The sequence below is a fragment of the Lampetra planeri genome, chromosome 49 (genome assembly GCF_965212315.1).
Source record: "Lampetra planeri chromosome 49, kcLamPlan1.2.h2, whole genome shotgun sequence".
Classification (NCBI taxonomy): Eukaryota; Metazoa; Chordata; class Hyperoartia; order Petromyzontiformes; family Petromyzontidae; genus Lampetra; species Lampetra planeri.
Genome location: NC_136155.1, coordinates 7,866,400 through 7,890,907, shown reverse-complemented (window position 1 = coordinate 7,890,907; position 24,508 = coordinate 7,866,400). Strand labels below are relative to the sequence as shown.

At 46.7% G+C, this 24,508-nt stretch overlaps 1 protein-coding gene across 1 annotated transcript; it reads right to left on the bottom strand.

Moving 5' to 3' along the window:
• Window positions 1–1,367: 1,367 nt before the first annotated feature.
• Window positions 1,368–20,793, bottom strand: GLE1 (GLE1 RNA export mediator). The gene is made up of 17 exons (XM_078615966.1): window positions 20,550–20,793; window positions 18,588–18,728; window positions 16,926–17,069; window positions 15,589–15,732; window positions 13,154–13,302; window positions 12,463–12,523; window positions 11,612–11,896; window positions 10,773–11,040; window positions 10,209–10,321; window positions 9,281–9,350; window positions 8,430–8,572; window positions 7,339–7,529; window positions 5,966–6,095; window positions 5,253–5,357; window positions 4,206–4,288; window positions 3,594–3,657; window positions 1,368–2,209 (listed from the first exon to the last, which is right to left on the bottom strand). The coding sequence occupies exons 1-17, from the start codon at window positions 20,637–20,639 to the stop codon at window positions 2,141–2,143; spliced, it is 2,250 nt and encodes a 749-aa protein (XP_078472092.1). The 5' UTR covers window positions 20,640–20,793; the 3' UTR covers window positions 1,368–2,140.
• Window positions 20,794–24,508: the final 3,715 nt, after the last annotated feature.

The window sequence follows — 24,508 nt, the reverse complement described above, 5'->3', positions numbered from 1 at the left end:
ATCTGTTTGGAAAATCGAGATGCGTGTTCACGCAGTGGCAACCCAATCTACAGTTTTAATTTTAGTGACCAACTAATTTTCTTGTAACCACGATTCACTGAACGATGCTAAGGCCATGATCCCAGACCAAATGTTTTTTGTTGCTACCAATATCTTTAAATACACCAACGTTGTCACTAAATATTTGCCACCGCCCGTGGTACCCAATTCTACTCTGGCCGCCTGGACTCTAAGTGGAATGCAATGTATTTATCCACAACGTGAGTGATGCAGTGTGCATGCTAACACCCTCTAACATTGCATGTTATGGCCAGGTGAAGCAAAACGTGTCGAGAGATTAACATTCGAAGTCTACGAGGGGAACTGTGGGGGGTGGGGGGCTTGGCAAAAGCTTCCATCCAGCAGTGGATTTGACTATGGATGACGCCGAATGGCACCGACATGAGCATTCTTCCATCCGGCAACGGACAAATGGTGGACTGTTAAAAAAGTTCAAACAAAGACTGAATACGGACGCACGTAAAAGTTACTTAATAATGTATTTAAAAGTACATCACAGCAAATGAAACAGTCGCTTTGTCGAATCGCACTTTACATGTCAGTATTTGATTAATTCAACGCAATATTATTTTTAATGTGTAAACATTTAGAATCGTGTTAGGTTACAATCATTTTATACATAACACATGAAATATACAGTAGAGCACATCAAAGGATGTCTACTGCAAGTCTTAATGGAAATAATATACAGGCAGACCTCGCTGAGCATTCAAGATGCATTCCTGGAGAAATGAGCGCTTATCAAATCGGCGCTAAGAAGGGCGTCATTATACCATTGTACATGCGTTGCCGAGCCCTTAATTTCTTAAATGTGAGCAACAGCAATAATAATACAGACGGCGAAATATGATTTCATAAATAAAATGAATAGTTTATAACATCAGTATCATGTACTGTTACTCACGAGTTCATTCTACTTTACTCCGCCTACAAGGCAGCGGTGGTGGGAGCTGCTGCTGTTCGCCTCGTCCACGTCATTGTCGCAGAATGTGCACCAGGACCCCCGTGGTCTTAGTGATGCCCGTGGTCGACATTTACTGTGGCGAGGTTTCTTTTAGGTGGAACCTGAGGACTCGGCCCTGGGTCTCGCGAGTTCTCACCAGAGAGGGGGGGAAAAATACTAAAACTTGGTTTTAAAAAAGTAATCGTGACTACGAATCGTGATAGTCGCCGGGGATGGATGGGGGTCTTGCGTCGCTCTCATTGGCTGAGCGGGATGGGGGGCCGGGTACGCTTCCCTCGGCCGGCACTGCTGCGCGCATTCCCACTCGTATAAGATGACTGTGGATTTTTTGGATTTCATTTAATTTTTATTGTAGAAAAACTAAAATTCTCTAAGGACAGAGCGCTACAGTGAAATGAGTGTTCTATGGGCCCACGCTAAGCGGGGTCTGCCTGTATCGCTTCGCATAGTTTGTTCAAATGATGCGTACGCATTGCCCCCGTGTCTGTTGTCGCACACTTTATGCACGCAATTAAAAAACTCTCTCCCGTACTCTCTCAATATCCCCTCGACTGGTAATTCAATGGATGTACATAGTTCATTAAAAAGCGTGGCCTGTTATACGGTCCCACCCATGTATAAGTGTTGTTTGGGGGAATGCTAACAGTGAATGAAAAACGTGACATTCGCACTCCCAAAGATCAGGGATTGAGCAGCATTCCATGTAATACCAACTGCTCATTATCTGCAACTCCACGATGAGCAGGAACATCAAGACGAGCTGGTCCCAGTTTAACGCGGCGCGATAACTAATGCAGCGCGCACTGGATTGTGGGTTCCAGAATTGTCTCGCGATTTTTGGCAGTTTCAGTGGTGTGTGTGGTTTAACTTTATTTTAATGTTGTTTCTGCTTTTCCCGAAATAAAAAAAATTCAATACAAATAAGATAACAAATTGTAAAACGGGCTAAAATGTGGTTTTCGTAGCAACAACATCAACTTGTTCATTGATATACCGGGGCGCTCCCCACCCCCCGAACACGGAGACACTGTGAATATGACAGAGGCACTTGGACCAGCTTCATCGCAGGGATGCTTGTCATGGGCCTTGTAAAGCGCCATTGCGTCCGTTCTCCCTTTAGGTCTTCCAGAAACTTTCGGAGAGATACCCGCTCGCTTGGGGCACGACTCGACGGGCAATACACCTCTGTAGACAAAAACACACAACACACACACACACGGCGATTAATATCAGTCGTGAGTTGTATGGTTTGAGTAGAGGGAGCTTGTCAATCTAATCCTCCAACTTCTTGTCATGAGCCCTGGTGGAAGGTGATCAACAACGTGGGAAGTAAATAAAACACTCGAAGCCCTGCCATCCCCTGACCACCAGGCAGCATGCCCATAAGGTGTGCAGAGCATGCTCACGAAACAGATGCATTTAAATTTCAAAAATATTTGCGTCATCTCACCTTCAATCGATCAATTCATCTTTATTTTACGTGCCAATATTGCCCTAAAAAAAAGTCGGCGACAGTGGGCATGACAACATAGAACGTCACGGCCTCAGCGGCAAACACCGATCAAGCAAAGTAAATTGCTACCGTGCGTAACGAATAGCATAGGAAAGGTAAGTAGTAAATAAAAATAAACAATAAGTAAAGTTTTTTTTTACGGGAAGGCAAGTCTGAATAGACGTCTTGCACAGGCCACGGAATTTGGATTGTTAAGCCTTAAGACCACGTTACTCATCTTGTTGCAACAGTTCAGCAACCAACATCGTCATAGAGAGATGACATGAAGGTGCCGCCCTGCAAGGACTTGCTTATGCTACTGCGGAAAGGCCACCACTTTAAGGGAGTTCAACAGGTCATGATGCCCCGTTCAGAGGCTATGGAGCACACACTCTTCCACGCTTGCCAGACGTCAACAAACGAGGTGGGAATACCCGCAATTTATCCCACGACACGCGACAAACCGACAGACTGTAGGTGTACACATTATTTTGCTGGGTTGGCAGAGTGGGTTTTTTTAATAAACTGCCCCAAAAAGTGAATTGTGAATTTAATATTGGCGACAAAAACTTACGAGTTAAGTAAAATTTACCCATTTGAACGGACCAGGCTGGGGGAATGAATCGAAGCTGCAACCTCTGGATGGCAAAATTATTTGACCATCCTGCATTGGCAGCAGTGCACAAGCGCCGATAACAAAAAGAAAACCAGCATTCATCAATAACACTGTGGCCTTGAAAGGAAAAATATATCATAGCAACGTTTTGGGCAATGGGCCATCCCCGTAACACATTTGATGTGCTACGGTGATGGGCCCACTGCCAGAAATTTCGCAGATTATATATTTTTCCTTTACAGGAAGTGTCATCGTTTGTACGTATGTAGAACATCTTTTGCACCGTACGTAGCCAACCGTGCTGATCGGAGTTGCGAATGAATGCGTTGGGTTGACGAATGTGTTGAGTATTTCTGGTTGCGCGAGGTCAGTGTGCCAAACATTGGCATTGCGGCAGTGTATGTTGTAACATAACCTGCATGTAAACGGGCAATCAAAACGCTCGTCGCCGAATGTGGTACCTCGACAAAGAGTTTCAGCCTGCTGACTGATCCCATCTGCGCGGGACTTGACACCTTCTCGATTCTGAAAGACGGACCAAAACCAAACTTCGGTGAGGTTGTGTGCACATCCAGAGATAACTTCGATGCTTACAAGCCATACGCTCAATTCCATAACCTGTGACCACTGTTAATAGCGGCTCTTTTAGGTACTACATCTGCATCAGGGCTCAGCTGTTGGCAGCTTAATAAATGAAATTGTCCAAGTCACTGCTACTAACAAAGAGTGGAAATCTGAACTTGTGGGCCAGAGTTTACAATTCACATCGAACATATTATTACAGTGTGCAAGGCTCAAATCTTTAAATGATGAGAAACCCCAATTAGAAGAGAATAGTGCAGGCTAGAAAACCCAAAGTTGCAAACATTATGCGAACATGTAAAAAGCACAGTCACTGTGCATTATGCAACAAAAACAAACAGCATCTCCGGAAGCAGTACATTGTGGTCCTCGCCTGAGATCACCATAAAAATAAATTTGAGCAAATATGACGGACTGACAGCAGCAGGTGATGATCTAAGACAAGAGGACTACAGTGCAGTTCTTCAGGAAACACTTGGTGGTTTAGCTACCTAGGCAAGTATTCTTCGATGATGAAAAACAGCAGCTTCCAGAACTGGCTGCAGTATGCACGCTCCATGGCATTACCCGCCACCTGCTCACACACCCACCAGGAACACAGAAACAAGTTACATCACAGTCTCGATTTCTCTCAACTACACTGCAACTGATGTGGGGGGGGGAGCAGTGGTGGAGTGGTTAGCGCACTCAGTGATGAACGTGGAAACTGCCGATCCATAACTTGCCATGGCTCCCATCAGTGGCGAGTGCCCTTGCGGTGACAGAAGTGACAATGCACTTAAATTAGAAGCACGGTATTGCCAGGGTGAAAACATTTCCCTCTAGTACCTGATTAATGCAGCTCAGAAGCTTGCAGTGAATGGAGAAATACCGTTTTTGGGCCCTTTCAAGGTGGTAAGGCCAGACGTGACCATGGGTTGTATGAAACAAAGTCTTGTGCCCTAGCCCACACACTGTCGGTTCCTCACCCGTTTCAATAGAATCCCTCTTTAACTAAGAGTTAACTGGCATGACCAAAGTGGTCTGTTGAGGATCCGTTCATGTGATTGTGAGCGATGCCCAGAACCAAAACCTTTGGCTTCTTGATCAATGGAATGAATCAGGTTTGAAACAAACAAATATCGACACGAAAACAACAGCTTGCAGCATGGAAAGGTACGTGACCACGGGTCGATGTGACATCAGGTTAATGTACTGAGACCAACAGCCGGAAGATTATCAGCAGGTGTAGGTGTGTACGTCCAAATGTGTGTCCATATGCTTACATGTATAAAGTAGTCCTCCTGGGCCTCCCAAAGTCGACTCAGCCCTTGAATGAGTAATTGGTTGTTATTTTTCTACCCACGTGACTTTAGCGAAAGAACCAAAGAGTATGGATTCTTGCAGTCACGAAAGCTTCAAATGAAGATTTAACTGGTTGGTGTGTGTATATACCAAAGGTGGTTGGGCGTGGTGTTGATCACGCAGCCCCCCGTGTGCCGTGCCTTCACAAGTGCTTGCTAACAGCAATTGCCTAAACAGTCTGTACTTGTGCATACCTCGAGGAAGTCAAAGAGCATGGTGGCAGAGATGTCGGACACCGGCTCCAAGTTCAGCATTTGTGCAATCCACCGCCAGCCGTACTGCAAGCCATGGGGGTGGCTCTGTTACACACACGCACACAGCTCTGTTACGCAAAAACATGAACAGCACACACGGAGCACGCAGTGTAACGCTCATCAGCACGTAAGAGGAGGCAATGTTGACGCTCTCACGGTCCCTATCTCCCCCTCCCCCCTTTCCCATTAGCATTTATTCCTATGGGGGAAAAATTCTCGTTATACATCGTTTTGTTATAAGTCAAAACTTTCCGGTCCCTAACCCCGACGTATGAATGTGCCTAGAGTAGAAAGCATTCAACAAGATCCTTAAGATGTGGGATGCAGATCTTCTCTGCATTCCCAGGTCGAGGCTTCAGTTTATTGGTGACCGAGATTTTTCCCGTCTTGCCCCCAGGCTATGGAAAGCTCTTCCACAAGATATCAGGGATCTCTGTGGGGACATTTTTAAAATGCGTCTTAAAACCGACTTATACACTTCCGCTTATTAAACTTTTAGTTCGATGAGTAAATGGATTTTTGTGTATTCATAATATAATTATTTTTATACTCAGTGTCTGCTGCATCTGTGTCCTGTACAGCGTTTTGAGATCCTTGACGAAACTCGCATTATAAATGTAATTATTATAGTAATTAACCTGGCACAACCGTACCTTGTTCATGCTGGGAGAGGGCACGGGCGTGGCGATGATGGCTGCGTAGAGGCGCATCATGCCCGACATACGGTTGAGGAAGAGGTCCTGTTTCTCGAGTGTCTTGCCATCGTAACAGTAACCAAGGCTCCTGCGGGTAATAGAGACAGGATAGGGGCACCAGTCAAGCAAGAATATTGGCACAAGGCCCAGCTGTCCTGGGTTCGCATCCGAGTTTCAGGTGGCTGCTATTAAACCGCATTCTCAAGTGTGCCGAGTTGACGAGCTCAGTCCACTCACAAATGACTGCGGAAAAAATTGTAATATGACGTTGGATTATTCCTTCTGTGAGAATTAAAACAATTTGTCTGATTGTCACCAATCGCCCCTCACCCATCACCGTTACTAGGCTGCCACTCAATGTGCATATGGAATTTTTTTTTAGTTTTCTGGGATCACAACCTCTCATTTTGTTACTTCTAATGCAAAAGTCAAATGTTGAAAATATCATTCAACTCTGTTAATATTCACAGCCTCCCACTTTACTTATCTCTATCTGTGCCTACACTACGACGACTTGATGTATTGCCTGTGTAGGGGTGTTACGGAGGGGCTGTTATAGAATGGGATCAGATGGGAAAGAAACACAGTGGGCGTGGCTATGTCGGTGCACGGGAAGGTGCTCCCAGCGACGTCCGCATCGGGCAGCCTGGGGGGCTGACTCGGAGCTGGGATCCCCCGGGGCCCCACCCCTCAGCGGGGGATTTTGGTATAAAAGGGGATGAGCCGGAGGGCTCGGGGAGAGATGTTGAAGCTAACCAGTGAAGGCTGAAGATCGTCGTAGATAGAGCCCTGGACTCCCCTGGATCGCCGCCCTTATCAGGGCCGAACAGGATCGAGCCAGCGGCGTGGTCCCGAGAGCCAGAGCCGGTGCTCTTGTAAGAGCTGGTCTGGGACTCCGGGTACCGTGAGCCCGACTTACCAGTGTCGGGCTAGCTAGCCTCCCCTAGCCCGTTAGTGGAGGACCCAGAGGTAGGCTAGGCGTAGCTAGAGAGTGTATCCCCAGTTAGACGGGTGAGGGGGCCGATACCCCCTCCAGTGTTGTATGTCAGTGTTGTGCTGTACCGACACGGAATAAATACGTGTGCCTCCAAACCCCGGCGTCCAGTCTCCTGGAACATTATTACACCTGCAATGCACGTTTCAAACGTGCTGAGCAACCAGTAAATATCGATAAAATTGCCTTTAACTCCATAGCACTTCAGTGCAACAGGCGAATGAACGAAACCAGGAGATGTAACCCTGATAATAACAAAACTTGAATTTCGAGCGACACCCTAACACTGCTTCTCTCGCGCGCCCCTCATCCCCCACGTACCGGGCTTCGCCATTACCTGAAAAAGTCCTCTTGGTTCTGTCCTGGTGTGGGAAGGTTGAAGACGGGCACGGTGTAGGGGCACTTGCGGTGCATGTGAGCGAGGAGGAGCTCCCCGAGGGCCGGGTGGCGGTCCCACAAGCTTATGGCGACGGCCGCAATGGGGAACGCCGCCTTGTGCTGCGACGCCACCTCCTCCTCTCCTTGTTTCTGCAAAGGCACGGAGGAACAGCGGGCAAACAGACGGACTGCCTTGAGCTATCCGCTGCTGGACGAACTGCCATACAAAACCGAGGAGCAGATTTTCGTGGACGACGACAAAGTGGATGAATGGGCACGTGGGGTGTGTTTGAACGGCGAACAAAATGCGAGTTTCCCATCGATTTTGTTTAATCAGGTGAGGACTCAACAGACCAGGGTAGTATCGTTTGCAAGAGTCGCATGAGTCTGCACCCTGATCTACCAACCCCTTCATGGTCTTGCCCCACCACAGCCTGACACGCTTGTACCTCTTTACGTGTCGCCTTCTCGCCCTCCACGTTCTCAATCTTTGCCGTCTCTCTCTGTTGTTCCTAATTCTCCTCCTTGCGCTAAATCCACGCTTTCACTCTTCATCTCTTGTCACCCCCCTTCACTGGAACAAACTTCCCCCTCCACATTAAGCGGCCGCCTTCGCTCGCTCGTTTCCGCTCCTCACTGAAACCTCACTTATTTTCCCTAGCTCACCCCACGACCCCTTAAATCTCCCCCTCATAACCACACCACCGTTACTGTTCCCCTCTTCATATTCCCATGCTATGCCTTTCACTCATTCCCCATTCATTCGATACATTCATCATCATTGACCGTCTTCATTTTCGCCTTCACCGAATTCACGCATCATCACAGATTCGCCCCCATTACTTCCTCTCATATATGTATTCACCCTATCTCCACCATTACATTCACACAATGTTGTTGTACCATTGTCAATTCTTCGTGAAGTGCCTTGGTTAAGGCTCAACATAAATTTCGTTAAGATAAGATAGACCCAATGAAGGAATTTGCAGGTAATTTACGAATTTGGCAAATATGGACCCTGACGCTCGGCCGTGTGGCATTTCAACTTACCACCAGCTTCTCGCCGAGTTTGAATTGAGCGTAGAGAAGGCCCTGCGGGTGGCGAGTAACGCTGATGGAGCGGGTGCCTACTTCGATCGTCTGACTGCTCAGCAGCGAGTTCAGCTTCCCCGTAATATCGTACAGGTGAGAGCCTGGTCATGGAATACGCACAACACACGGTACACAACAAGGGACAACCACAACATGCACAGGGAGACATAGAAGAAATGGGATACGGGGGAACAGACAAATACACAAGGACACACAGGGTCATTCACACGTGCACAAAAAAATACGCGAGAAGACGCAGAAATAAACAGAAACGAGTGATGACTAAGTGGGCGGCGTGGTTAACAGCGGGTAAAGTGAACAAAGTGGGAGAATAGATGGAGCGGAATCAATGCGTTTGACAATCGTGCTCTATGTATTTGTACTTCCCCTTTGCCAGACGACTGGTAGATGAAGGCCTGCCCATGATAAAGAACCAATTATCATATTTTTACTGGCAAATGAGGTTCCCATAGTGGTCAGTGTGGGTTGGTGAAAGCGGTGAGTGCAGACATTGGAGCACAATCATGATTTGTTTCTGCACTGGTCCCTTCTAACACAGCACGGCAGCAGCCGACAACATCTGTTTCTTGTATGGCAGTTACCCATCCAAATGCTATCCCAGCTCAAACCCAATTGGCTTTCACAATCAGACGAGCTCAGGCGCATTCCAGGTGACATGGTTACAGGCACTGCTAAAATATTGCACTCACAATGCAATGACTATCATACATAATCCACGTGATTGTGTGTCAACCTGAGGGGTCATGGGTCAGACTTGAAGCTGCAATAGGGGAGGGGATGGTCCTCACCTGATGTGGAGCAGATTTGTGACACTGGTGTCGACACTGCCTTGGCAAGATCAAACTTAATGGCCTTGATCTGCACACCGCACACACAGACAACGATCCCCCATACAGCCTTATCGACTGTTGAAGCAAGTGCTGTTAGCGAGCATCTATTCGTGCCACGTGTGACGTTGCCGTGGCCAGCACCACACAAGGACCGCTTTCATTTCCCCAGTGCTGCTGTTTACACGTAGCACCAGGTGGTCATGTTAAGACCGAGCAATGTTAGCCGCGGCCGATGATCTAACCCAGGTGTTCTGGTTCATGGGGCCATTCTCCAACAGGGAGGGTCGTCGCACTTCTCTGCGAGACATCCAAATTGACTTTTCATCTCGTGACAAAATGACGACAACACGAACGGGAAAATATTTTGTTCAAATGCAGAAAAAAATAAAGCAATGCCCAGTCGCCCCGCCCCAAACCCCAACTCCCCTCGGGATAGGGGCTATGTGATCGGACCTCATAAGTGCTCCGTCCCTTCAGATGCCTGGCTTTGACCTCCCAAGGCGCAAATGGGTGCAGTTAAACTGCTTCGGTGTGACCAGGGTGTGTTGCTGCTTCCAAAAATTGACGGGGCCTACGTGACAGCCCACTGTGTGAATGCGGGGAGCAAGGGAGGCCACGGTGCTCATCGTCTTCGGCTGTGAAGTGCGTCGGGGCGTGCCGGGCGGACTGGTGGCCCTGCACGTGCTGGAGGAGGAGGCTGCAAAGTGGCTCTGTGGGGGCTCATGTCCAATCAAATAGCATTTATTTACTTATTTATCTATATGTATGTTTGCAATTGTATCGAGAGTTTTGACTGTGGAAAGTCGCGTGCAATAGCAATAAATACAACGGCAGTACGAACTCCCAACCACCTTTGTATCACTGCCACAGGGGTAACGGTCCGCACCTTGGGGTCTTTGCTGCTGTTGAGGCCGTCCATGTTCTTCAAGGTCTCCTCCAGTTTGCCCTGCAGCTCCTTGGACCAGCTCAGGATGCTGCCATCCGTGCGCTGCAAGCCCACTGTGCGCAACGACCACGACGTCAAACAAGGCGTGAGCGGGAAGCGATGTGCAGCTGTGCTCACCAGCAGTGATACACAACCGGTAACAACCTGTTGAGGTACCAATAGTCCATTATAACCAGGGATGAACCCTGCTTGTTATAGCTGGGGCCAAGACACAGTCTCTTAGAACCAGGAACCGAAACGCATCCATAAAATAGCCAGGGACTGACACCCAACCTTTTACAATCAGGAACCAATATACAATCCTATACAGCCTTGAGTGTGAATATCCAGGGACCGACATAGTCCTTGTTCAGGTAGCTGCCATCAAATCAGATGGATCTGCATAATTTTTCTCATCACAGGGCCCAAGAGGCCACCTCAAGTTCACTTCAACTCTTCGCGAAGCCCACGAAACCGCTTCTATCACCACGCAAGCAGGTGGCGGTATGGGGGAAGATGTCTGACCTTGATTCGCATTTCGGGTCTCCTCCTCCTCCTTCTTTTGCTGCCGTTTCTGCTGCTCGGCTTGCTCCCTCTCCTGCTGCTGCTGCTGCTGCTGGTGCTGCTGCTGCTGGAGCTCCAGTGCCAGGCGCTGTGCATTCCCCTTCTCCGCCTCCAAGCGCCGTTCCTCCTGGAGCCTCAACGCCTCCACCTGCACGGCCAGGAGCCTCATCTCCGCCAAGACTTGCTCCGCATGCGCGAGGTCCTGCGGGCTTGGGCCTAAGCCACCGCTCTGCAGACAGCGCGCCCCGCAACACGACCATGACGACGCAATTCATAAGGGTATGTTGTCTGTTACGGCAGTTCCTAAATTTGCTGGTTCAAGTACCACTGTTAAAATATATATAAATAAAACTATATAATCTAATCTGACAAAAAAACAGAAAATGTTCCATTTAAGAATTGTATATGATAATCAATATAATAGGGGAAGAGGTGGCCCAAATAAAATTCTACATATACATTTTTTTTTTACCAGGTAAGGCCCACTTGAGCCATATAACTATTTTTTCAGAAGCGACCTGGTCACAAATGATAGCTCAGCGTCGTGGCTCAAATAATCTATACACACATTGATTCTAAATGTGGAGGGAAAACACCGGAGGACCCGGATAAAATAAAACTACGGAGAGACATGCAAACTCCAAATATACAGCAGCAGGCGTCAGAGGCGGGATCGAACCCACGACCTCCTGCATACCAGGCGAGGAATTTAACATCTCGCCAGATACACAAGTATCTGCTAGTGAAACATATCAATCCATCCCGATGATTGCATTAACGAGCACGCGGCGATGGCTCACATCCGAGCTGTTCCTGATGGCGGTGGCGACGGTGTCGCACAGCTGCCCGGCGCGTACGCGCAGCTCGGCCAGTTGCGCCAGCGCCCCCGACTGAGCGCCGGCTGCGGTGGCGGCGGCGCCGGGCTGCGGCGGAGACGGCTGGGCCCGTCGGTTCAGCGCCAGCATCTCCTCCTGCAGCGCGTTGAGACGGCGCGCGCGCTCGTGACCCTCTGCCAGCCGGCGCCGCTCCTCCTCTTCCTCGCGCCGGTGCTGCTCGGCCGCCTCGTGCAAGCGAATGTTCAGCACCTATGGAGACGGGAACCGGTGGAGACACGGGAAGAGTGGTGGTCTCGTGCATATGGCTAGAGATCCGGGGTCAGCATCTTGCGGCCCTGGAGTCGTGTGCGGCTCTTTCAGGACCGCTTGGTGACATTATTTATTCAGGACCACCATCTCGAACATTCTACACGCGCATTGCGGCTCTTCAAATAAAGTATTTTTTTATCGAATTCGAAAAAAAATGGCTCTTCTTGGCATTTTGGTTGTCGACCCCTGGGTAAGGTGAAAAGCAACTCGTGCAACACGAGTGCACGGCGGTTTTGAAGGTGGTTGGCCGAGGGCAACCCGAATTTGAGTCGAGGATCTCAGCAATGCCAGCTCAGTGTCCTTGAACCGCGGTATTCGGCCTCCGATGCAGCCGACCATCTCCTCGCTTGGGCCATGGTTTTGTTTTTGTATAATTTCGTTTGTTTGTTGTAATTTTCTGACCCACCCTTACTGGACATTTGCGAAAAAGAGCTTCACAGCGCATCGGATTACTCCAGGATAAATAAAGTTTCTGATTTTGATGTTCTCCAGCAGCAAGATTTTACCTTCGTTCGGTCTTGATGCTCCTCCATAATTTTTTCCAGCTTCTTCTGAGCCTCTACCAAGCTAAACAAAAACAAACACAGCAACCAGTTACATCTTCTTGCTTCTATTTGTGCGGCCTAATAGAGAGCGCCTATTAGATATTAAATTGTAAATTATTTAGTCATTCAATTACTTCGTCTGAGTGTTGTTGAATTTCAGATACACCCACCCGACACCTTTCAACTTATATCTGGGGTAGTGCAAAGCTAAGAAGTCCACGGTTTGGAGTTCGTAGCCGCAGCGCCTTTTATTTTCCACTTGCGCATGTGGTATCCACAACAATCCATTCATCTTAATTGACTGTCATCAATTTTGCTTTCACCAAATTGCCGCTTCACAGATTCGCCCCGATTGCTTACTGTCATTAATTTAATTCACCTCATCTCCACCATTTCATTCACACGCTGTAACATTGTTCATTCTTTGTAAAGCGCCACGGTTAAAGCGCTATATAAATTCCGTTCAGATAAATTAAATCAACAGCCGTTAGCAATGATATTCGTATGCACAAACCTAGAATAACTGGTTGCAGCCCCGAATCAGCACCTATTATGTCCACCGGTCGTCCCAACCCCCGGCCATTTAGACGTCCGCCTCTTCCCACTGCCTCACCCCCGGGGCTTGCTAGCTCCCCTACCCGTGTCCAGTCACCTCTTATCCAGCTCGTCCTTGCGTCGCTCCTGCTCCAGCCGCTGCTCCAGCTCAAGCTCCTCCTCGTAGCGCTTGAATTGCTGGGTGGCGTGCTGCTGCATTGCACATTCCGCTGCCTCCAGGCGCTTGCACCGCTGGTGCAGCAGGACCTGTTGGAAGGGGCACCAGAAACAAGTTCACAGCAACGGGGACGATTCGGAAATTAGGTTGAATAATCGACTAGAAATTGATGGGTAATGAGTTTGAACATTCATCTAAAATAATTTTTTTTTTATTTGACCAGGTAAGGCCCACTGAGCTATATATGTCGTCATCCCCACTGATGCCGACATCGATACCAATTATATCAATAAGGCAGCAATGAATCAACCAAAAGAACAAATGAACACCTATGGCCAAATCTAAACTATTATTAAATTGAACAATTTTAGTTAATTTTACCTGATAAGGCCCAGAGCTTTGTAGCTCTTTCTTCAGAAGCGACATGTCCACAAATGAGAGCTCAACGAAGTGGCTTAACACGTGTACATTTATAAAAGTAGCCAAATACTCTAAACGCATGTTTCTAATTGTGGAGGGAAAAACCGGAGGACCCAGAGAGGAAAATCTACACGACTATGAGCAGAGAGACACGCAAATGCTAAATATACAGGCGTCAGGGTTGTGATCGAACCTGTGACCTCCTGCATACCAGGCAAAGTAGTTAACATATCACCACCGTGGCATCCCACACCCCAGTATGGGGTGTGAAGGATGTAGCTAAGTGATTTATGCTGCATTTTATTTTGGTGATGCTGCGTTGGCAGTTGTGCACAAGCATAAATAATACAAATTAAACAATCAATAACTCTGTGGCCCTAAAATGTATAAAAAATATATATATATAATAGACAACGCAATGACTCTTCTTTGTAGCACGTACAATTTATGCCGCAGGTCGTAAAGGATATAATTTGCATGGCTAGATGAAGAGATGGGAATGACACATATTGGCCAGCAGACACGGGTGGAGTTGTCTGAAACTTGTAAAAGAGCACTGATCATGGAGGCATTGGTAGAAGAGGCAACAAGGGAGACAACATAGCGGTGATGAGACAGATATAGAAGGTAGACGGAGGGATTGTTACAAAGTTAACATCTTTCTATTGGATTTAACCGAGAGGTTTTAGTGCACGGCTTCCCGGCTGCCAGTGTCGGCAGCCTGTGAGCAAAACATTACGGTCATAAGTCAGAGCATGTAGAAAAATGTGACCTTTAGTGTCTATACCAGGTAACTTGAAGGAATCTCAGAGCTAACTCTGTGAGATCTACTATCATGGGCCATATTCGCATACGAAGCAGTGTCTAACTGCTTCCAAAAACAATATAACGTGGGATGGGAGGAGAAAGGTAGGCAGGGGCAAGTCCATGACGGTGAGTTGTCTTGAAACTGATCCGGGACTTTATTTGGAGCCAGTGGAGGGACAGGTAGTACAGGTGTGAAGGAGTCTCATTTATGGATGGGAGCTGCTGAGATTCTCTCTCTCACGACGGCTGTGGCCCCCAATTAACCGCGCTCGGACGCAGCACGGGAGATGTGCGGCATGCACGTTGTTCCATAAATGGAAAATAAAAGAATCGCCAATCTGCGACTGTGGTAAAGCCCAAACCATCAAACACACCACCGACGATTGAGCCGCCCACGCACACCCTGCCGGTACCGCTGCAATCCGTACAGCGCCTACTGCCGCCTTGGATTGGTTGAAGGACCTTAAAATTCAACTATGATATCTACACAAACTGTTGCTTACATGCCATTCGAAAGAAGATTGATGCGAGTGAGCAGTCATTGACAAATTAAATACAGGTAGTCCTCTACTTACGATGGAGATGCGTTACGACGACCCCATCGTAAGTCGAAAATATCGTAAGTCGAAGATGGCCTAGCCTACCCAGGAGTCTTAAAGAATGGTGATAATTTAGCAAAACAGAGCAATTTACAGTACCGTACTGTATAAACTATATACTGTATGTATTTATTAATTACAATACTGTATTGCACAGTAAAATGTAAAGTAAAAAAACCAAGGTAAATTCTTAGCCTACCTATATGAACTGCAATTTAATAGAAAGTTTTTTTCAGGAAACAATCCTATCTACTATAAAAACTTTTAACATGCATTGAACGTATCGTATCATGGTAACCTTAAAATGAAATCGCTAGAGCTACGTATCATACATGCATTGAACGTATCGTAACATATTGTACTGTAATCACCAAGATTATGTCCGTCGTCTGCATACTTGAACGATGTTAGATTGTTGATGGCAATTTTGTCGTATCGCTATCACCATCGTAAGATCTAAATATCGTAAGTCGGACCATCGTAACTCGGGGACTACCTGTATTAACGTGGCAAAGCAGCGTACAACCATGCTGAGAAGCATTCAAGCACCTTTGTCCTCATCTTGTACATCTCCTCCTGGCTCCGGATCTGTGCTTCAATCTCAGCTGGGTCCTCCGGCATGGAAACCACGAAGGTGGTTTCATCGTTGACGCGAATACAGCTCCCACCACTTCTGTTGCTTGTGATGAGGTTCTGTGGCACAGCAGAGAAGTGCGCACACGAACGCATGACCATCATTAACATTCTCACCAGCCTGGTTCAATGGAGGCAGAGGCGTCGGGTGCCCGTGAGTTTTGTTCAGAAGGGGATAGTGACTCATGGCAGCACGTGTAGGAGACGTTTACAAATTACTCCATCCACCAATACCCTCTGCACTTTTGTAAGTTTTAAGAATTCCCCAAAAAAAAAAGAAAAATTAAATACATACTCTTACAATCTGAGTGGCTTGGATCTACAACACACCGGTGTGCTGCACTAGTGACTAATTGGCACGTTCTGTTTACGTGACAACCCTTGCTAGTTGGCTGTGTCGGGTGGTGGCGGGTTTTAACGATACATTTATTTATGCGATCTAACCCAAAAAAACCTCTATTATGGATATTGGTCGCGAAAGGCTACGTGTTAAACCAAAATTTGATTATTTACGATTTTATATTTGCATATCAGTTAAAGTTTCGTGCCGTTTTCCTTCGACTATTCGTGATATGGCAACATTGCATCATGGGGGAGTACTTGCGCATCACAGCGGTCTACTGTAGCCCCCAGCATGTGCACCAAATTTAGTTGTGCCAAGATCTGAACGCCTTATTTGTGTTTTTTTTATATTCTGATCATGTGGTCTAAGCATCGAGTGAGTGGAGAAAGTGAGGGCAAGACTAAAAGGCAGAAACAAAGTGATGCGCACGCTCAAAAAGTAGTCGTTCGATAGACTTGCTCTCCAACAAAACCATCCCCAACATACTCCCATCATAATCGAAGGTAAATAAAAATGAAAATTAGTCTCATTTATGGATGTGAGCTGCTGAGATTCTCTCTCTCACGACGGCTGTGGACCACACTGAACCGCGATCGGACGCAGCACGGGAGATGTGCGGCATGCACGTTGTTCCATAAATGGAAAATCAAAGAATCACCAATCTGCGACTGTGGTAAAGCCCAAACCATCAAACACACCACCGACGATTGAGCCGCCGACGCACACCCTGGCGGTATCGCTGCAATCCGTAGAGCGTCTACTGCCGCCTTGGATTGGTTGAAGGACCTTAAAATTAAACTAGACATCTACGTAAACTGTTGCTTACATGCCATACGAAAGAAGAAGATTGATGCGAGTGAGCAGTCATTGACAAAGCAGCGTACAACCATGCTGATAAGCATTCAAGCACCTTTGTCCTCATCTTGTACATCTCCTCCTGGCCCCGGATCTGCGCTTCAATCTCGGCTGGGTCCTCCGGCATGGAAACCACGAAGGTGGTTTCATCTTTACGGCGAATACAGCTCCCACCACTTCTGTTGCCTGTGATGAGGTTCTGTGGCACAGCAGAGAAGTGTGCGCACACGAACGCATGACCATCAGTAACATTCTCACCAGCCTGGTTCAATGGAGGCAGAGGCGTCGGGTGCCCGTGAGTTTTTTTCAGAAGGGGATAGTGACTCATGGCAGCACGTGTAGGAGACGTTTACAAATTACTCCATCCACCAATACCCTCTGCACTTTTGTAAGTTTTAAGAATTCCCCAAAAAAAACCAATCAAATACATTAAATACAGACGCTTCTTGTGCATGCTTAGAATTAAGTGCTGGTCAGCTAATTCTAGTTTCGTGCCTTTTTCCTTCGACTATTCCAGATTTGTCAACATCGCATCATGGGGGAGTACTTGCGCATCACAGCGGTCTACTGTCGCCCCCAGCATGTGCATCAAATCCCGTTGTGCCAAGATCTGAACGCTGAAGCTTTTACTGTTCAAGTGCTATTTTTTGCCTTATTTGTGTTTTTTTATATTTTGATCATAGGGTCTAAGCATCGAGTGAGTGGAGAAAGTGAGGGCAAGACTGAAAGGCAGAAAAAAAGTGATGAGCTCGCTCAAAAAGTAGTCGTTCGATCGACTTGCTCTCCAACAAAACCATCCCCAACATACCCCCATCATAATCCAAGATAAATACAACTTCAAAATGTATAGTATGATGCCTTGATGCGTTTTATTTTATTAATTCTATTTTAAATCTTGACTTAATGCTTTCGTGACTGCAGGAATTCATATTCTTTGGGTCTTTCGGGAAAGTCATGATGATGGTCGCTTGTGTTGTGACCGAAACGTCGTAGTTTTTTGGTATTTTCTTTGAACCATCTACATGACTTCACCGAAAGACCCAAAGAACATAAATACATTGTTGTATTTGCTGTGTCATTATCCGTGTATAATGTATTAAGTATATGGATGTCATTAGTTACGTGTACAGTACAGGATTAATGTTGCGATACATTTTAATTTTCTCCCGTAAATTCGGTCGGACACGGGAAGCATATAAACATAGTACAGTATCTACATTCACGAATTATACTTTCGCGTAGATTTTCAAGAACAGAACCCTCACCAATGTCGAAGCCTTACCGTACCCCAACATTCAGTTCAGATACAGTCGTATTTTAGATCAGAGGTGGGGAATCTATTCCTTACCGACATACAAATAGAACTTTCAATACCTTTGACACTCAACTTCTCCTACTATATCTATTGATATTGCGCTCATAACTACTTGAAAGACAAATGTGACAAAATGCGTAAAAAATCGGAAACAGTGTTGTCAGGTCAAAAATATCCCCCTCTTGTAACCAATGGCTAAGGTGCTCGCCGCAGATGGACAAAGTGGCAGTAGGCCTCACGTGGCCACAGACCGCATGAATTTAAGTAGCGGAGCATATTAGTCCCGCTTGACCGGTATTAGAATCCACACCCCTGCTTTAAGGTGACCACGCGGCCTTGTGTGACGTGTACAAGGCAAGGGTTGTACAAGGCAAGGGTTATGTTTCTCGACGGAGCTCGCACCTGGCAGTTGACGAGCAGCGACGGGATGGAGACTCGACTCCGCTGTTCCTCATCAGGGGCGGAGGGCGAGCGTCGCTGCACAAGGTCGAGCACTCTGCCGGCCAGCGGCGAGAGCGTTGGGACCACCTCCGTCAGCACCTCCTGTAGCAGCAGTTGCGTTTACAAGGCACGTACCGTGTACATAAGATTACATAGGTAACGGGGGACAAATGCTGAATACGTAGAGATAAAAGGTAAAGGTGCAGCCCTGCAATTGTGTGCTCACACCACTGATGGCAGAAGCACCTCCATCAGAAGGAACAAGCTAGAGCCCTGATAATTGTTTTTTTATCCTTTTATCTGCCAACAATACTGACACCTTTTTTACGAGGAGTCATGTTTGCATAGACCACAATACCTGCAGTCATAATGCAAACAAAAAACATAACTCTGATAATGTATGCACTGTCCTTGAAGTTGATTGATCCACACTCGAGACATCTTTCCTTAGAGCCTAGTCTCACATGGTGTTGGACCAGGTGACGCCAAAAGGCGCACAACTCAAAGACAATGCACCATCAGAGTATGAGAGTATGAGAACAAAACTGACAAAAAAAGGTGTCAGTTTTGTTGCCAGATAAAAGGGTAAAAAAACAATTATCATATTTTTTACTGGCAAATGAGGTTCCAATGGTGTATAATCTAGAGCCCTTTTAGAGTTTATTTTGGCCAACTCTTCCATGCTGTCCATGTCTTTGAAGAGGTGGGAACAATCACACAACTACGCGCGACCTGCCCATCGACTGTGGTGTACCAATTTATACCTCTGGGTGGACAGAGTGGGGGCGATTTCAGAAACTTGCACCATTGTTTAAAATGCTGCATGGGGTGGTGGCACGCTTGGAATTTTAGTACACTGAGAAACAGAACAAAGAAGAGACATAACATGTCCAGCATCCACATCTCTGTCCCAGCTACCGCTGAGACCCTCAATCCATGCCTTCTTAACATCGCGACTCGTCTTCCATACGGCTTCCCCAAAAAACTTCAAATTATCCACAACGCAGCTCTTAATACTTCTCACCGACAACCAATAAATGAGACAGTACAGTCTACCTATACAGGTAGTCCCCGACTTACGAGTGTAGACAAATTATTGTCGAGGCTTCAGCCCCCCCTCCGTCCCCTATGCGTACATTGTCAGTAGACCCCCCACACGCAAGCGAACGCATTTGGGTGAACCCCCCTTCCCCCTCCACGCGTACGAACTAAATAACTAAATGTATGGCCCCTAGGCCCATGAGATGGAGATGACATGGAGACGAGTCTTCAAACAGCAGTGGGTGGGTCAAAAGTTAATTGGAATGAACTCCACAAAAAGCACTTGGCAGCAGAGGTGTGGACTCGAGTCATGTGACTTGGACTCGAGTCAGACTCGAGTCATGAATTTGATGACTTGCGACTCGACTTGGACTTGCATAACAACGACTTTGTCCCACCTATGAGATGTGGACTCGAGTCATGTGACTTGGACTCGAGTCAGACTCGAGTCATGAATTTGATGACTTGCGACTCGACTTGGACTTGCATAACAATGACTTTGTCCCACCTATGCTTGGCAGTAATGGTAGCTCAATGGTACAGTATAATCATAGTAATGTGGCGCTGTAATTGAACTGTACTAAAACAATACGTGTAAAGGATTGGAGCGGTAGTACAGCGGTTCTAAACCTAGCTTCTAGAGTTATATTACAATCGTGAAGTGTGGCACGGCGAGGCCTCCATCCCAGCAGCGGCTTGACACGGGTCTGTAAAGTGTCGTGTTAATTTCTTATCATTCAGAACAAGTCGCAATTATAATCACGTTCATGATAATAACGACCGTGCTGATGGTGATGATGATGGTGCTAATGGTGATGATGGTGCTGATGGTGATGATGGTGCTGATTGATGATGGTGATGATGGTGCTGATGGTAAGTCACCGGGCTCCACTTTCGTTCGTATCGCAGTTTCCCTTGAGGCGAGTTGCGCAGCGCTCCCATGACGTCCCACTTCTTGTCCATCGCGTCCATGTGGCCCGGTGTGCGTAAAACAAAACCCGCGTGCCCACTCCACGTTCGTTGTTCTCGCGACGGGAGCCGCCGCCGTTTGCGAGCGCTGAAAAGTCGCGCGGGACGGGGCCACGCGCCCGCGGGACCCTGGGTCAGCACTTCCGGGTCAGGGAGGGAATATATCGTCAGCGACGATATCACGATATGACGATATAAACAAAGGCACGATACCACCGCATAACGAGATCGCGATGTGACGATATCGCGATATTATGAAACCAGGATATGACGATATCACGATATCACGATATATAGATAGATACGATATGCCGATATCACGATATAAACGAAGGCACGATACCACCGCATAACCAGATCGCGATGTGACGATATCGCGATATTATTAAACCAGGATATGAAGATAGACGATATGACGATATCACGATATGACGATATAAACGAAGACACGATATGACGATACCACCACATGACGAGACCACGATGTGACGATATCGCGATATTGCGATGAGACCAGGAAATAAAGATACCATATCATACTCTTTGAGTCTTTCGGTAAAGTCACGTGGGTATAAAATACGATAAATCACGACGTTTCGGGCGCAACACAAGCGTCCATCATCAGGTGGGAAAGCGTGGTCTGTTGCCGAGGCAGAATGTTTTAAAAAGGTTTTAAATGGTTGTAGCCCAAGGGTCATAAAGAAGTGGGCGGGACTGGTGATGTTAATGTGATAAATTAGCATGTAACTGTAAGATAGCCGTGGATATGTTAATGTGAGAGATTAGCATGTAACTGTAAGATAGAAGTGGCTATGTTAATGTGAGAGATTAGCATGTAACTGTAAGATAGAAGTGGCTATGTTAATGTGAGAGATTAGCATGTAACTGTAAGATAGAAGTGGCTATGTTAATGTGAGGGATTAGCATGATGTTACTGGTAGGAACCTCCTGGTTACACCAGCCCACAGGGGATTATTGTGTCCGTCCGTCGTGCATCCAAAAATGGGAGGGGTGGGCTGGGTGGAGAGGTGAGGATGGGGAGGGGCTGGGTGGGGAGGTAGGGGCTGTATGGGGAGGGGCGGGTGGGGAGGGGAGGGGCTGGGTGGGGAGGGGCTGGGGAGGGTGGGGCTGGGTGGGGGGTGGGAGGGGTGGGGCTGGGTGGGGGGTGGGAGGGGTGGGGCTGGGTGGGGAGGGGCTGGTCACCCCGTGGTGCCCTTATAAAACTCAACGTTTAACCTACTCACGCCGGCTTGTGCCCGCCCTCACAGTCGGGCATATTTGCGGAATACACCACGCCGCCGTTGACCCTGGCCATTGACCGAGCAACCCAACGTTCCTACCAGCTCCCTCCGCAGGAGGAATGTGTTAATGTGATAAATTAGCATGTAACTGTAGAAAAGGAGGAGAGCGGCCTCCTCGACGAGGGAGTGCAACCCAACGGGTGCAATACAAAGGGCCTGTATGAGATATAATATTATATGTTAGAGTTTAACATGTGAGAGTTTCATCTTCTTGGTTCTTTCGGTAAAGTCACGTAGAATGGAAATAATAAAATAATAAAAATAAAACATAATAAAATAATTATCACGACGTTTCGGCCATAACGCAAGCAGCCGTCCTCAGGTGAAGAACAGGTCTGTCAGAAAGACATTTACCGAAAGAACCAAGAAGATGAATCCCTGCAGTCACGAAAGCTTTAAATCGAAATGTGAAAGTTTACAATGTCAGAGGTATAATAACCACGATACGATAGAACGGTACTACAATATGAATACCGTACCGTATGAGAGGACGATGCCACGATATGACGATACCACGACACAAAGGTAGAACAATACCACGGGAAGACGATACCAGGATACAAAGACAGGATACGACCATAATGTACTGTGACAATGCCACGATGAGTCGATACGATATGACAATGCCACGATATGATACAATTATACGATGCAATATATAATACAACAATATGACGATATAACAATACAATACATATATTCTTGGGTCTTTCGGTAAAGTCACGTAGATAAGTTCAAAGAAAATAACAAAAAGACTACGACGTTTCGATCGCAACACAAGCAATCGTCATCAGGAGAAGTAAAAAAATAGAGGGAAAGCTGCTGAGGCAGGATGTTTTAAAGGTTTGAAATGTGTGTAGCCCAAGGGTCAAAAGCGAAGTGGGCGGGGCTAGTGATGTTAAAGTGAGAAATTTGCATGTCAATGTAAGATCGGAGAGCTACCTCCACGACAATGAAGCTGCGAAGGTGGCCATTGTATTGTGAGAGATTAGCATGTCAATGTAAGATCGCAGAGCCACCGCCACATCGAGGAAAACGAGCAACGGTGGCTGTGTTAGTGAGACATTTAACCTGTTAATGTAAAGACATTTAACCTGTTAATGTAAAACCAGAGAGTCGAAAATAACTACTAACATCGGAAGGATGGGAACATCACAGCCAGTTATGACTTAAACTGGTTAATAACGTTCTTCAAATGATTGCTCAGTTTGTACCCATCTTCTCGGTTGAAATTGTGTCTGTGTTTAAATATCTGGATGGCTTCATGAACGAATTTTTGCTGATAGCCAGTGGGTTTGCAGAGTACCTTCGTCTTAGAGAAATCAATTTCGTGTGAGCCCACCGCATTAAAACAGTGATCAGCCACGGCCGAGGTATTAGTCCTACCGTGTTTCAGATCTGCCTTATGTTCACAAGCACAGTCCGAGACATGTCACTTAGTTTCCTCAATGTATCTATGGCCACAGACACAACTTAGTTTGTAGACGCCGGAGTATTGCATGTCAGGGATCACATCCTTCACAGATGGGATCAGATCACGAATTTTATGTACTGTGTTCAATCGAACCTGGATTTTGTGTTTGCTCATGATTTTGGAAATATTTTTAGTGACCCCTGCTATGTATGGCAAGGTGATGGTTTTGATTGGGTCCTCAGATGGTTCTTTCCCAACGGTTGGGGTGATAGCTTTACGGATTGTGTGGTCTGAATATCCATTCATCTTGAGGGCTTGGTGTACGTGTTCCAGTTCACTGGCTAGGTGATGACGGTCGGAAATACATAGAGCTCTATGGTGTAGAGTTTTGATGAGGGAATTCTTCTGGGATGGATGGTGGTGAGAGTCATGTTTTAGGTAGGCATCCGTATGGGTGGCTTTCCTGTAGACAGTGTGTCATTGAGCTATCTGGTCTCTTTACAATTAAAACATCCAAGAATGGTAACTTGCCATCCTTTTCCACCTCCATGGTGAATTTGATGGCCGGATGTATGTAATTGATGTGGTTGAAGAATTGGTTCAGAGCTGGTCAGCCATATGGCCAAATGACAAACGTGTCATCCACATATCTCTTCTACATAGCAGGCGTTACCAAAAAGATTGCCAAAATCTTAAACAAACACAAGATCCAGGTCCAATTCAGTACAGTACACAAAATCCGTGATCTAATCCCATCTGTGAAGGATGTCATTCCTGACTTGCAATACCCTGGAGTCTACAAACTAATTTGCATCTGTGGTGATTGTTACATTGGGAAACAAAACGTCATGTCTTTGACCATATCCGCGAGCATAAGTCAGATCTGAAACACGGCAGAACTAATTCCTCCACCGTTGTTGATCATTGCTATAACGCTGTGGGCTCTCATGATATTGTTTTCTCCGAGACCAAGGTGCTCTGCAAGCCGTCTGGCTACCATCAAAGATTTGTTCATGAAGCCATCCAGATATATTAACATAGACGTAGCTTCAACCGAGAAGATGGATACAAATTGAGCAATCATTGGAAGGATGTTATTAACCAGGTAAAACCATAACAACGTTGTTGCTTATTTTTTCCACATCTTGTTCTTCAGC